At 47.0% G+C, this 14,716-nt stretch overlaps 1 protein-coding gene across 2 annotated transcripts in view; it reads left to right on the top strand.

Annotated features, from left to right (window-relative positions):
* Positions 1-14,716, top strand: part of DNAI1 (dynein axonemal intermediate chain 1) — a 239,635-nt gene that overhangs the window by 28,737 nt on the left and 196,182 nt on the right. For both annotated transcript variants that reach the window (XM_019518064.1, XM_019518063.1), the window contains exons 7-10: positions 1,561-1,713; positions 2,144-2,203; positions 5,349-5,483; positions 12,231-12,315. In XM_019518064.1, the coding sequence (XP_019373609.1) occupies positions 1,561-1,713; positions 2,144-2,203; positions 5,349-5,483; positions 12,231-12,315 (433 nt within the window). The remainder of the gene's footprint in view (positions 1-1,560; positions 1,714-2,143; positions 2,204-5,348; positions 5,484-12,230; positions 12,316-14,716) is intronic.

Genomic DNA, 14,716 nt, shown 5'->3' with positions numbered 1-14,716 from the left:
GTGATGCAAGTCACGTAGGCAGAGGGAGCAGGGTTCCCCCTCCCTCAGGAAAGCAGCCAGCTCCAGTTCCCTAAAGAGCCAGGCTGAGGGTGTGGTCCCCTGTGTGCTGGGCCCACCCTAACTGAATGGTCACAGCACAGAGATTTAAATCACAGTGTCACAGGGCAGAGATTTTTGGGGAGAAACCAAGGTGGCTTTCTGCCACAGGCCCAACCCAAAGGCAGCAGTCAGGAAGGAGCACACAGTGGGGAGCTGGTTCTTTGTTCACACAACAGGGATCCTAGGGCAGATTTGTTTCAGATCATTGGTGGTGTTTATGATCTTTGTGTCCATCCTGAGATGTCACTGAGAAGCAAGCCCCACCTACCCATTCCCACACTGCATGTGTGGCTTGCTGGGCAAATGTGTAGTTGCGGTTAGGATGATGCCAAGGGTGCCCAGTGCTGATCCCAGGAGCAGGCCCTGTGACTGAGATCCTGAGAGCATGCTTGGGCAGGCAGCAAAGAGAGACAACAGGACACGGTTCAGCCAGTGGTGCATGAAATACTGGGAACAAATAGGTGAGACTTGTTTCTCAATGACTGTCCTGGTGTCACTGTGAGAGCGGTATAGACTAACCCTGTTGCAGGGACAAAAGACATGCAACATAGACATGGACATGAAACATAAAACGGAAGAACCATATGGGTCACAGACTCCACTCTCCTGCTGTTGCACATAGCCGTATCATGATCCCATTAATTGATTTATCAAACTCCAACTTAAAAGTAGTCAGGCTTCTTGCCCCATTGCTCTTATGGGGATGCTGTTCCACAACTTCACTGCTCTGACAGTTAAAAATGCCCTCTGATTTCCAGTCTAAACCCATTTGTGGTGAGTCTGTAGCCATTTGGTCTTGTGTCAGTACTGTTCCTTAGCTTCAGTAGCTCTTCTCTCGCCCTGATATGTGCTCCCCTGATGTACTTGTGCAGTTATATCTCTCAGCCATTGTTTTGGTAGACTTCACAAGCCACATTCATTTATTCTTCTGTCTCATCAATGAAGTACATAGGGCCTGAGTAACAGGTCCTCTCAGCTGGACACTGGGACTCCAGCAACCAAAGGCATAGACATTTGGAAGTTGAAGAGAGATCTCTGCCCCTTTTTGTTCTTAGATCATAGAAAAACAGGGCTGGAAGGGATCTCATGAAGTCATCTAGTCCAGCTTCCTGCTGAAGGCATGATCATCCCTATTTAAAATCTAGCTATTGAGCATGGGGGTTAGGGGCACAGCCTCTGAATCAGAACTTCCTATATCATAAATGCTGGAGGCTGCAAGTGAGAGGGGAACAGTGGAAAAAACCCTGGTCAGACCCAGTTCACTCCCTTTCAGCCTCTGGTCTCTGCAACTGTGTGACACAGGATACTGGGCAAGATGGACCTATGGTCTCACCCAGTAAATGGCAGCTCTTATTATTCTTAAATCATCCCAGCCAAATATTTGTCTAACCTGCTCTTAAAAACCTGCAATGATAGAGATGCCACAACCTTTTACTTAAGCATCGTTCCACTCTTCCCTAGGCTGCGGGAGCAGAAGAAGCTGCAGAGGCTGCAGAAACGATTGAACCTGTGGAAGCAGAGGAGCCTTCTCCCCAGCCAGCAAAAGAACAGAAGCTCACCAACCAGTTCAACTTTTGCGAGAGGGCCTCGCAGACATTCAACAACCCGCTGCGGGTGGGCTGCCACTGCTGTCCCTTTCGGAAATACATGAGCACTTGATGTTCAAATTCTTCCTTTGTGAATGGAGAGCAGACAACCAAATCCATGTCCCGCCTGCAAAGATTAGAGGGGGCAAGAATGGTCATCTATGTAAAATGCTGGGATGGGTAAGATGGTGATGGAGGGAAATGGTCACTGGCTGGATTGTAGTGTGTTCTCTCCAAGGGTTCTAGGGTCACCATACGAATGGAGAGTAAAATCACAGCCCTGCCCCTGTACTGGGTATAGTTTTGTTTGCATATTCTTTCCCTCTCTCCCTGCTGGGAACTGAAGACCTCTAGGCAATTTCCACAGCTGGAGTCTTTTGTGAGACAATGCTTTTGCTAAGTGAGGTGACATTTTTACTGCTATTCACTCTTTGAATTTGTTTTTTTTTAATTTCCAGGAAAGAGCATGTCAGATGGAGCCTCCTCCTAGAGCCAACTTTTCAGCCACTGCTAACCAGGTACGCAGTAGTTCTTTTACTGTCTGTTTAAGAAAGGAGGTCAGGGGGACTGTAAGGAAATGGAGAGAAATATCATATTTACCTGAATCCAAGATGACTTCGAATTTAAGTTGACTACCCCCTCCCTATTATATTCTGTACATGCTGATGGGAGTGGGGAAAGCACGTCTTGGTTTTGAGAAAATATTTCATAGATTTCATAGACATTTGGGCTGGAAGGGACCCTGGAGGATCATCAAGTCCAGCCCTCTGCCCCAGGGGTAGGAAGTCAGCAGGGATCATAGGATCCCAGCAAGATAAGCATCCAAATATGTCTTGAAGACGTTCAAAGTGGTGCTTGAACTGCCTCCGGCGGCAGGCTATTCCAGACCTTGGGGGCTCGGACAGTGAAGGAGTACTTTCTTATGTCCAGCCTGAATCGGTCACGGTGGAGTTTGTGACCATTTGATCTTGTCATCCATTGGGGCGCTCTGGTGAACAGGCATTCCCCCAGGTCCTGGTGAACACCCGTTATAAACTTGTAGGTGGCCACCAGATCCCCCCGATCCTGTGCTTTTCCAGGCTGAAGAGTCCCATGGCTCTCAGCCTGTTATCATAAGGTCTGTTTTCCTGACCTCTGATCATGCGCGTGGCTCTTCTCTGGACTCTCTCAAGCTTCTCCACGTCCTTTTTGAATTGTGGAGCCCAAAACTGGATGCAGTACTCCAGCTGTGGCCTCACCAAGGCTGAGTACAAGGGGAGAATGATGTCCCGGGATTTGCTTGTGAAACATCTCTGGATGCAAGCCAGCATTTTGCTTTCTTTACTAGCCGCAGCATCACACTGAAGGCTCACGTTCATCTTGTGGTCACTCATGACCCCCAAGTCCCTTTCATCTGTAGTGCTAACCAGCGTAGCACTGCTGAGCCTATAAGGATGCTGCAGGTTTTTCCTCCCAAGGTGGAGAACCTTGGGTTTTTCGGTGTTGAACACCATCAGGTTCTCGTCCGCCCATTTGCTGAGCCTGTCAAGATCCTCCTGGATCACCTGCCTGTCCTCAGGTGTGGATGCTTTACCCCAGAGTTTGGTGTCATTGGCAAACTTGATTTGTACTGATTTAAGCCATCTTGTTTATATTAAAAATATAAGCAGAAGGCATTCAGATACTTTGATGGTAGGCCCAAAAACAAGACCTAACAGAATAAGAATGTCATATGTTTGGTTGTCCATACTTTTTCCGTCTTAGTTATAATAAATAAACCTGTTAAGGGCCCATGTCTCTAATGGCAAGTCTTAGAGATTCTAGGTCCAGCTGTTGGCCACTTCCCAGTCAGCTATGAGCCAGCCTGGCAAACTTATACCCTTTGCTAACCCTGAATGGATTGTCTAGTATATAGAAAAGGAGCCTCCAGAGATTTTCTTCCCATTCCGTGGAGTTTTTAGGAGCGCTTACAAGCATTTGAAATGTGTAGAATTGTTTTTCCATCCATTGCCTAAACCATCTCAGAGAGCAAAAGGCCACAGTTGTAATAATGAGTGAAACCACAGGCAGGACTTGTTGTAAAAAAAACCATGGAGGGTCAGATCTAGATCCAGGCTAGATACATTTTATTTAAGTCCTTCAAAGGCAGCAAGACTATGCCAGTTTACTCAGATTAAGATCTGTCCTGAATTAATACATGGTATTTTCTGTCTTAAAATTTTTTTTTGAAAAACATAATTTGTTAGGACAGTGGTTTTCAACCTTTTTTCACTTGTGGACCCCTAAAAATTTCTAATGGAAATTTTTTCATTGTGGACCCCTTTGCATTGGAAGGGGAGTATTCACATACTTTTGATTGATCGTAGTCATCTTTCATGGGCCCTTAGACATAGTCTGCGGCCCTCCAGCAGTCCGCAGACCCCAGGTTAAAAACCACTGGATGACATGTTTTACACCTGGAGCTCATTATTACTTGCACTGTATATGGAATCCAACCACGTTTACCGATTGCTTCATAAATGCTCAGCTGGTGTGTTTGTGATTTTTACTGATATGGAAATAGGCCCAATTTGTGTTGGTTGGTCCATTGTATGAGAGACGCATCAGTGTGCAAAACAAGGTATTAGCTTGACTACATTAACTGAGAAACTCTAATAGAAATATGTGGTAGAGAAGAGAAATTCACCTTTATTTTGTGGAAAAAATGTGTTCCTATTTATTTCTTAACTGTAGTTCATAGCATGTAGCTGGCTGAAGGAGTTCTCTTCTGGCCCTTTTCTGATAGTAGGATAACCTGAGAAATTGGGAGAATGGACCTGTTAAATGAATCGAGCCATACCTGAACGTTTAGATGAAAACATTGAAAATCGGGAGGAAATGTTTCAGCTCTGTCTTTTTATCCACTTATGGAATGAAATGTGTAAACAGACTCTCACTTAATCAGTTCTCTTTTTTTCTGTTGCTCCCTATGTTTTCCATACGCTTCCTTCAAGCTTTTGTGCTTTTCCCACTCCTGCTTTCACATTTCCTTTTGTAGCACTCTAAATGTTTGAAACTTTCTCTGACTTCTTGCCCTCTTGCTTCCTTGCCTTACTGCTCTACTGCATGTATTTGGTGAAGCCTTTTACTTCCCTTCTCCTTTTTGTGTTTGAATTATAATCTATCAGTCTGGTCTTTCTGAATTAGACTGGAAAGCATCTTGGAGCAGGTATTTTGTTTTTGCATATTTATAAAATGTTAGCTCTGCTCTTTATAATATAGCACTCCATAAATAATGGATAATTTCCGAACACAAGAAAAAATACTCACGGGTTCATTTAGGGAAGGCATTCCATATATGTGAGGTTCTGCAATGCAGGAAGCCTTTTGAAAGCTTGACCTGGTTTTGGACTGCAGGGCCAATGTCCAAGTTTTAGGTTCTGTTGCGCAGTTACAATGGGATTTTGTCATGCAACATTAGAAATTATTGAGGCAAATGCTTAATGCACTTGTCATTTACTGAATATGGGAAAAAATGAACCCATTGTACAGGGAAGAGGTGGAGTCAGAGTACTAAAAAAAGCCTGTCAGATTCCAGTGAAATCTGTGAATTCTGCTAAATACCTTGTCACAAGGACATAAAAAGGAAAGAAAAGTTGTAAGGAGATTGCCTGTAAGTCCCATCTCTTTCTCTGTCTCTCTCAGTGGGAGATTTATGATGCTTATGTGGAGGAACTTCAGAAACTGGAAAAGTCAAAGGAGAAAGAGAAGCAAAGAGCCCTAGTTACAAAGAAAGAAGACAAGAGGAGGGGAGGAAAGTTGACCTCTCTAGAGTCTCAGGTATGTGCCATATGTTCATTTGATAACTTTTGTAGGAACATGAATATCGTGGCAATGGCTGCATCTGTAGCTGAAAGCTGGCTACATTTGTATGGTGGTTAGTCTTCCCAAAGTTCAATTAAGGTGTTGTAGGAAAGCCAGAGATTATTGTCTGACATTTACACTTGTGGGTCTGAGTCCTCTTTGTGGGAGTACAGCCATACTACAGCCATAGCACACAGCTATACCAGACTATGGATGCCCTCCACCTGTTTCCTGAAGCTTTAATTTCAAGGGGCACAGCTTCTCCGATCAGCTGTGTGAGAGCACTGATGAGCTCTGGCAGTGAAGAAGCAGCACCCTGTGGAATAAAAACTAGCAAAGGGCGAAGCGTCTTGTCCTTAACTCAGCAACCTGCTATAAAGTGGACGACCAACCACCCAGACAAGCAAAATCTGCTTGCTCAGTCCCCAGCCCACGGGCCAGATCCAGCCCCCTGGTGCCATGTAATCCAGCCTGTGGAGCTTCCTATGGATCTCATGGGGAGCCCTGAAGGCTGTGGTCCTGTGTGATGCATCGAGCATGCAGAGTGGCACAGGGCCCAATCCTGGTGTGCGAGGGCCAGGGAGGGGCAGTGTGGGAGCCCTAGAGCCCCATCGGTGGCAGTGCAGAGCCCCCAGAACCTGATCTCAGGTGGGTGGAGGCCATATGGAGCCACAAAGCCCGATCCCAGCTCAGCAGAAGGAGCACGGAGTCCAAATCTGGCCGGGGTGGGGGTGGGCCACACAGTGCTCCCAGAGCCTGATCCCAGGAGGCCATACAGAGTTTCCAGAGTCCCATCCTGATCCAGCAGAGGCAGCATGGATCCCCCCAAGAGCCTGATCCTGGCCAGTGGAGGTGGCGTGGGGCCTGATCTGGCCCACAGGCCAGCCCTGCACTATTCATCTGGCCCATAGGGCCAAACTGTGAGCGGCACTGGTATAATTGATCCCATGTTTTCAGAGATTTTTTCCCCCCAACTATAAATAGATGATAATTAGGGATAATGACCATGAACTACTCTGGACTTTCCAAAATCCAACAGGCGAGTCAGATAACTAAAGAAAGAACCAATAGGGTTAAATGCACTTGAAAATATGAAAATAAAAATGACACTGAAAAAATGTCAAGATGGGGTATTTTTATTGCATGCACAAGAATCCTGCAAGTTCAGAAGTCAAGACAGTTAGGACCTGATTCTAAGTCAACCTTGCCTATAAATCAAGTGCGATTTTTTAATGGGCCTTTTGGAAGAAAAAAAAGGTAGCTTTATCATCAGAAATACTGCATGTGCTGGAGTAAGGACTACTTCCATTGATAAGGATAGGGCCCAAGTCAACAATGTCATTACTTGCCTAGAAGGATGGGACTGCCAAAAGCAGGTCATTAAAATGAAATGGGGAAATGTACCAATGAGGCTACATTAATACAAACTGCTGCATGCTTCATTGACCACAGCAGAAAGCTTAAAATGATACTTTGATGATCCCATTTAGTATTTTCCTTTTCACTGTTAACGCTTTCCAGACATGATCCCAGAAAAGCTGAAAGAGTAGTCCGTTTTGTACAAGTGGAAGGAAACATTTCTTTTTGTCATCCAGGATCAGTCTGCAGAATTCAGAGCAAAGAGGTGCCAGAACCAAATTCCAGGGGTATACAAGGCACAGGCAATTCCCTAATAGCTAGCACTGGGGCTGTGCAAGCAGAAGTGAAATGTGGAGCAGTACCTTGTTCCTTAAGTGGTCCCTCTGAAGGTACAGCATTGAGGGCTTCAAAACCAGAAGATGGGGCGTAAGGTCAGTAAAGAGGGGGAGAATGGCAGTGGGTTGTACTCAAGGAGAAGTATCAGTCTGGAGGAAGCTTACTAGTGGAGTCTCAAGGATCGATATTGGAACTAATCATATTTAATATTTTCATTAGTGACCTTGGCTAGCGTGTGTAAGTCAGACTTGCTGATGATACAAGGCTGGGAAGCACTGTCAACAGTTTGGAGGACTGGAATATGGGAAGAGCTGAATGATTTTGGGGCCTGGAAGAATAAAAATGGGATAAAATGTCTTCTTTGACAATCCCTCGCAATTGAGGATAATCGTCTTCCATGATTGTCTTATCTGTGGGTCTGAAGATGGCTTTTGAGGCCTATCCAGGACTGATAGACTCTGCTGCAGTTCAGACATGTGTTTCCATGTAGGGTGGGTGGTGCTGGAGTCTTGATTTGCTCCATGACACGCTGTTTCTGCTGCTCCCGCTGCTCCTGCTTCTCCATTTCTTGTTGTCATGAGGTTTCTAAGTACGGAGAACCCTGCAGCAGACTCTTCCTCCTTTTGGGATGGTCCTGGGCGATAATGTCCGATGAGTTGGCATGAGATGAAATAATAGGATAAAGTACAAGTGTATGCACTTAAGGACTAATAACAAAAAATATGCTACAAGCTGAAAGCTTGCTAGTTGGAAAGAGCGGAGAAAAGAAAGACTTGGCTGTCCTACTCAGTCACATAATCACTTGGAGACCAGTGTAATAGGAGGATAATCAGGGGAAAGGGAAGGATGAAGGAACAAAAAGAGCTTGGCCTAATTAGCTAGCAAAACAGAAGCTGAGAGGGGATCTGTCATCTGGGGGCAACACTAATAAGGCAGAGGAGCTAGTTGAGCTACAGAACAGTGTTGGCACAAGAACACATAAATAGGGACAAACTGGTCATAAACATGTTTAAGCTGGAAATTAGAAGTTTTTAACCATCAGAACAGAGTAGTCGGGCTGAAAAAAACTAAGAGTTTGAAGATGAAGCGCAGCAAGAAGTGAAAGAAGGAAACTGTATGACTTCCTGCCTGTGACAGCAGGACACTGGGCTTGGTGACCCAAGACATCCCTTTCAGTTCTGTGGTGCTGTGATGCCATTTTTCCTTCTACTGTTTTGCCTGACTGGATAATGGAGGTATTGTAGGGTAGCCTTCCCAAATCCGTAAGTGAGCAGTGGCACACTCCATCGCATAGCTGTGGTGAGCAGTTCACGGATGATCCATGCTCTCCGGGTTCCTGGCTTAATAGCAGTCAGTTGAGGCCTGTGAGCCAGTGCTGGATGAGTAGATCCCCGCAGCTTAGCCACAGACATGGTCTCTTTGTGGAACCAGCTGTTGGGAGCAGCACCTCTAGTACTTGATCCCAGGAGTCCCAGGTAGCTCCATGGCTGGTCAACACTCAAAGCCAGCAGCTGTTATTCTAAGCCTGTCGCTAGACTTTTGGCTCCCAGATTCAGTGCATCTCAAGTGCACATTTTGGCTCCAGACCTTTGATGGGTATCTTGGTTCCTATTCTAGGCCTTTAACCCTCAGCTTGTACCATGGTCCCAACCTTGGCCCTACCCACTGGGCTACATCACATCTACTGTGGTCCCAGACTCACAGTGTGAAAATACTTCCCCTGGAGACTGCCTGTTGGCGATGCTGTGTTGGCAATGAGCAGGGATGCCGTGAGAATGTTAGCCCCCAGTAAGTGCTCATGGAGGGTTCCCTCTTACACGTTAAAGATCCTTCGAAGCAGAGAGGTCTGGTGTTGTAGCTTGGTTGTCAATGGAGGTGCCAGCCATTACTTAATTGGCATCAACGGGATTCTTGCATACTGTTTTTTTTAATCCGGGTTCCTGATTTAATAGCAGTCAGACAGCAGTCTCCTGGACACCAGCAGAATCCTGCTTTGTTAGTAGCTGAGCAACCAGGCTAATGGGGTTATACACTGCAACCAGCCAGCCGCTGACCAGCAAATGCAAAGCACTTATTGAAAAGAAACATGATGGCTAGGCCAAGCCATCTATTTCCAGACTCCCAGACCATTATCCAGTCAGAACATATGATTCCATTAACGTTATTGCTCTTCCAAATATAATTTACTTAAACCCAAGCAGCATAAATCAGTTTGGTGGTGGGCTGGGGATTGTAGGCAGAACGTCAGCCCAGAAGCAGCTCACAGAGGGGGAATCCTTTTCAGATGGGCCTTTTTAAAGAGATCAGTATTCCACTGAAGAGCAAACCTAATCAGATCCTGAATAATCAACCTTGAAGCAGCCAATTGGAAAGCTGCTGCCTTGGGTTTAGGTTAATGCCATGCGTGCTGTTATTCAGGGCTGCTTGGCTGAAAAGCTTCAGCCTAGCTAGTTAATAAGAAAACTGACCTACGCCCCTTCTCGTCCTTCTGGACCATTTTTTCTGCATTGCAGGGTAAACGCTTTTGAATCTCCAGTTTCTGTAAATAAAGGCCCTGTGAGCAAATGGCCTCACAGCTCCTCTGAAGTCAGTATAAGAGGCTGGCGGGTTTTCCTTGAAGCAGATCTGATTTTGCTGAGAATGAGTTACCGGGTTTTGCCGAAGCAGGCGGCCCCTTGGGTAGAAGCGAGGTCAGAGTGGCCTGCTGAGAGAGGGGATCTGGGCTAAGCCATCTGGAGAAGGGGGCCCGAGGAGGCTGTGGCTGCCTGTTTTCATTGAATCTTTGATTTCTTAGTGCATATAACCAGACCTGAGGAAGGGGGGGACTTGGAGCCACAGCACTGTGTGGGTTGTGCCTGCCTGTCCTCAACTAAAGGGATATTTTGACACCTTGTCAGCAGTCACCACTGCATCCAGATGATGTTACTTGGAGGTGCCGGCTGGTCTGCGGTAGTGAAGGAAGGAGGAGCAGGTAACTCTGTAGCTTCAGAAAGAGTGAGTGCTGAGCTCACACACCCACATCTTCCATAGCGAGGGAGGGGGCCAGAGCAGGGCTGGACTTAGAGAGAAGTACATCGGCATCCCAACCTTGCCATCTCACAAACTCCAACTAGGCAAGTATCCCCGAGAAGAGAGAATGGCGAACCGTACCCTGAGCACAGCTGCTGCACTTTCCCTGGTAGCTAATCGCAGAATCCCAGAAGGGGATGCAGCCTTGATTGCCAGGGTCGCAGAGTCATGCTGAGAGCACTAGAAATGTATAAATATCTTGCATGGGCATGGAGAGGGCAAGGCTAGGCAGCCTTTCAGACCAGGAGCAGCAGCTGTCTGTGGGGGACAGGAAGTCCTTGGTGCCTTCTCCCTCAGTTACGCTATTCCAGGGTGCAGAAATAACGGAGACTTTCATGGGATTGTTTGTAGCAACACCCGCTAGTTTTCTTAGGATCATCTTTACTGCCTCGACTCTAGAGTGAAGTGGACAAGTTAGAACCACGCTGCCTACACATGCTCTTTCACAAGCAGATATTTGTGGGCCCGTCCTGCAATACGTGTCCAACCAATGTAGATCCATGAAGTTTTTGTGGACATGGTTATTGTTCTCTGGCATCTAGAGGTTTTCAGTCAAGGTCTGCGTACAGATAGACTGAAGACCTGACGGTGAAAGTCTGTGCCTGTATTATACTGACACAGTTCATATGTTTGATTCCCTGCTCCGCTTTGTACTTCCTATGTTGATGATCCTGCTTCAGGCAGGGGGTTGGACTAGATGACCTCTGGAGGTCTTTTCCACCCCACTTCTCTGATTCAATGATTCTTGCATGGCAAGCTCTTTGGGTCAGGGAGATGGGGTCCCCCTGAGTCTGCACAGTACCCAACACAGGCACGGGTGGGGTGACATGAATCTCTAAGCTGAGACCTCTTGTGCTGTCTGCCAGGGCATGGCTGCAGGTATTTGTGACTAGCAGTGCTGTAAGGGTGGTAGCACTGGTGAGCACTTTGGGGTTAGTAAAGCTTTCCTCAAGCTTCTGATACTGGATACATGTTCGGTGTGATGGCAGGTAGGCTGGAGGAAGGAGCATGGGTCTGGGCGTCAGGAGATCTGGAGCTGTATTCCTCACTTTGCTGTCTCTTCTTCATTGCCTTTGGCAAGTTGCTTCACCTTCCTCTCTGTAGAAGAGGAGGGCAGTAGTCCCCCAGAGCGATGGCATGGATTAGTTCATGTTTACAGCACTTTGAATATGGAATGAAGCACTCTGTAAATGCTGGTGCATTGATGCACTCCAAACCACAGGGGATGCCCTACTGGAGCCTTTGTACCCTAACCGTGTTCTGGGGAGGGAAGCTTTGGAGGTGTGGATGGGCCCATGCTGTACCCTACGGAGGTATAGACACAAACTCCATGGCAGTTGCTTGGAGGTCTCTGCACCCACCCTTTTTAAACAAGTCACTGTTACCCTGATGGACTTGGTACAGTTACCATTTACCTGTAGGTAGGATTGAGCTATGGGTTTGGACTGCTCCAGACTTTGGAGAAGGGGGCAAGTGAAGGGGATCTGGGCCCTTCCCTGGAATTGCAACTGAGAGATGGGTCTGAAAAGCAGCTCTCTCCCCTTTGTTGCCCCTGTGTTCAGCATCATACTGTGCATCTTGGTGCATTTGTTGTGCACAGCAGCACTGACCATAAGGACAGGATTTTCCACAAAGGGAGGGAGGGCCCAGGTTCTCAGTGACTTTCAGCCTTGTGCCTGCTGTGCCTTTGAACATCCCCAGCACGACGTGCGACTCCTACAGCACAGGCTATTATTGTTTGTTGCTGTTGATCTGTGTGTCTCTCCAGCTGGACTTGCCAGTGATTTTCTAAAGAACATCTAGATCCTTTGCTCTTGGTTATCTACATTGGACCTGAAGACCCCTGGACTAGAGACTTCATGTTAGGGGGTCTCCAGTAGATGCTAGTTTTAGGGAGCTAACTTCTCGTTTGGTTGACACATCCAATATAAAATCTCTCCTCCCTTTTGTCCTTGACAGAGCGATGATGTAACCAAGGTGACAAAGGCAGCCAAAATCATGGAGCGGATGGTGAATCAGAACACCTTTGACGACATTGCACAAGGTAAAGCCCCCACAGCAGGGAGGACATTCACACTCAAAGCACCACCTCTGCAGAGGAGGGTAGTGGAGGGCTGCCACCTGGGCTGTTAGGTGCCCAAGTCCCATTCGGTCATGGATGGGTGTCTAATTCTGTCAGACTCCAGCTGTAATTGATCCAGATTGACAACTCCTTGGATCAGGCCATCAATCAATGTCATGCTGCTGATCATTTCCTCAAGGAAGTCATTAGCTACTCAGCATTGCGACTATGCTTGGTTCATTGACTGCTGTGGATCATTGCCTGGATGCAGGGAAGGAAGAGGACTAGCTAGATACAAAACTCAGCAGAATCCTTTTTTGCTCTTGAGACACTTGGATGCTATGGACCTTTTCCTGTATCATTGCAATGTGAAGAGCTTTTGGATCCAGCTATCAAATACCACTTCATTCCATGTAACAGTGCCATCAGCACTAACAGTCTCCTCCAAGGCCACCATGGGCTCGATGTGACCCAAAGGTTTCAGTACAGCCTTTGGTCACCTCTGTTTTTAAAATCCACAGGCTAATTCCAGCATGGATTAGATCCTTTATGCAAACATAATGCTGTGCTTCATTTGGGTCAGCACAGCCAGCTAACATACCCCACAGTGCCAAGCACTGGCCAAACTTGGGGAGATGCATTTCTTCCATATAGCCTAGAGGCAGGCACCTTAAAGCTTCCCACCCCCGGCAGAGACCCCTGTATCAGGGTGCAGCATTCTGTTTTGTAGGACTGTTTCTTAATGGTTGGAGTGAGAGCTGGGAGTCAGGACTCTTAGGCTCTCTTTGTAGCTCTTTTGCAGAACTATGTGACCTTGCATAAATCACTTTCATTGCCCACATCCTCAGGTGTCCCCTCCGAAAAGGAGCTGGTAACAGCTCTGTGCCTTCCAAGGCCATTGAAAGGACAAATTAATTAATGGGAACTTGTGAAGTACCCTAACATCAAGAAAAAGCACTAGCGAAGCATCTAGGATTATTATTTATTCATACACCTAATAAAACACATCAGTATGGCAGCATTCAGGTGTTTTACTTCTCAACCCTCAGAACAATTACAACCAAGGAGGCATTTTCTGGCTGAATTATGTGTTGTCTCGATTCAGACAGAAGACCTGCCGCTAGTAGAAGGGTGATGTGATATATTGGAGCAGGTCTTTGGCTGGTATAATTCTGCTGACTGGGAGCAATACTGATTTACACTCACTGAGGATCTGTCCCATTGCCATTCTGACCATTGCAGAGCCTCCCTGTGGTTGCAGGGGAAGGGGGAGAGATCTGTGCATGGAGGTACTGGGAGAGCATGCCTTCTTCCCCCGGGTCCTGTATACCACGAGCATACTGCTGCTTCACAAGATGTAGGGAGGCCAGTCCCTTCTCTCAGCGGGCTCGCAACCCAGAGTTCAGGGGAGACAACAGTTTTTGGTAGTTCCCAGACTCAGATCCTTAACAAGACAGAGAACAGAGTGCTTAAGAATCAGGTGAGGAGGGCAGCAGAGAGGGGCAGGGCAGAGGTCAGTGGAGGAAGGCTTGGTCCAGGGCTCAGTATTAGAGATGATGGATACTTCACACAAGAGAAGGAGGCTGTTCCAGGCAGGAAGGGGCCAAATCCTGAGGGCGAGGAGAGAGAATAGCAACATGGAGTAGCATGAAGTGGGTAGTGTGAAGGGCAAGAAAGAACAGGTATTAAAGTATCAAGACACAAGTGTCAGTGGAGCGGGAGACCTACTAGAAGGCAAAAAGGTTGGCAAATTCCAGTCATCCAGGGGATGTACAATGCCAGCACTGCTCTGAGCAGATGGGAACCTATGTACTCATTTGGCAGCCATAGGGTCACTGGAAGACTTCCTTGAATGAATCTAAGCACCCTTAGGCCCTGTCTGTCTCTGTTTCTCTCCTCTTCCTAACACCTGAATTCCTGACAGGTGTTAGGGGCAGGGCCAAGCTTTCTTTAACATTTGTACAGCACCTTGCACTTTTGTCCAGACTCCCAGAAAAAATCGCAGCAATAACAGTCTGTGCCTCCAAATGCCTGACAAGGTTTTCAGGGGCTCTACTGCTGCCATGAAAGAAAGTAAGCCTGCCAGTGTCTGGCTGTGTCACTCACTTTGGACAAGTCATAGATTCATAGATTCATAGATTTAGGGTCGGAAGGGACCTAGTAGATCTTCTAGCCCGACCCCCCACCAGGGCGGGAGAACAACAAAACCCCAAAACAAGAAACGGGACTCAAATGAGTCCAGCCAGGTAGGCATCCAGCCTCTTCTTAAAGACCCCCAGGGTAGGGGCCAGCACCACTTCCCTTGGAAGTTGGTTCCAGCTCCTAGCCGCCCTAACTGTGAAGTAGTTTTTGCGGATGTCCAATCTATACCTCCTCTCCATCA

The sequence above is a fragment of the Gavialis gangeticus genome, unplaced genomic scaffold, assembly GCF_001723915.1.
Source record: "Gavialis gangeticus isolate Ggan-Ray unplaced genomic scaffold, GavGan_comp1, whole genome shotgun sequence".
NCBI lineage: Eukaryota > Metazoa > Chordata > Crocodylia > Gavialidae > Gavialis > Gavialis gangeticus.
The sequence above is the reverse complement of the archived record's forward strand: the minus strand, read 5'-3'. Positions and strand labels throughout refer to the sequence as shown.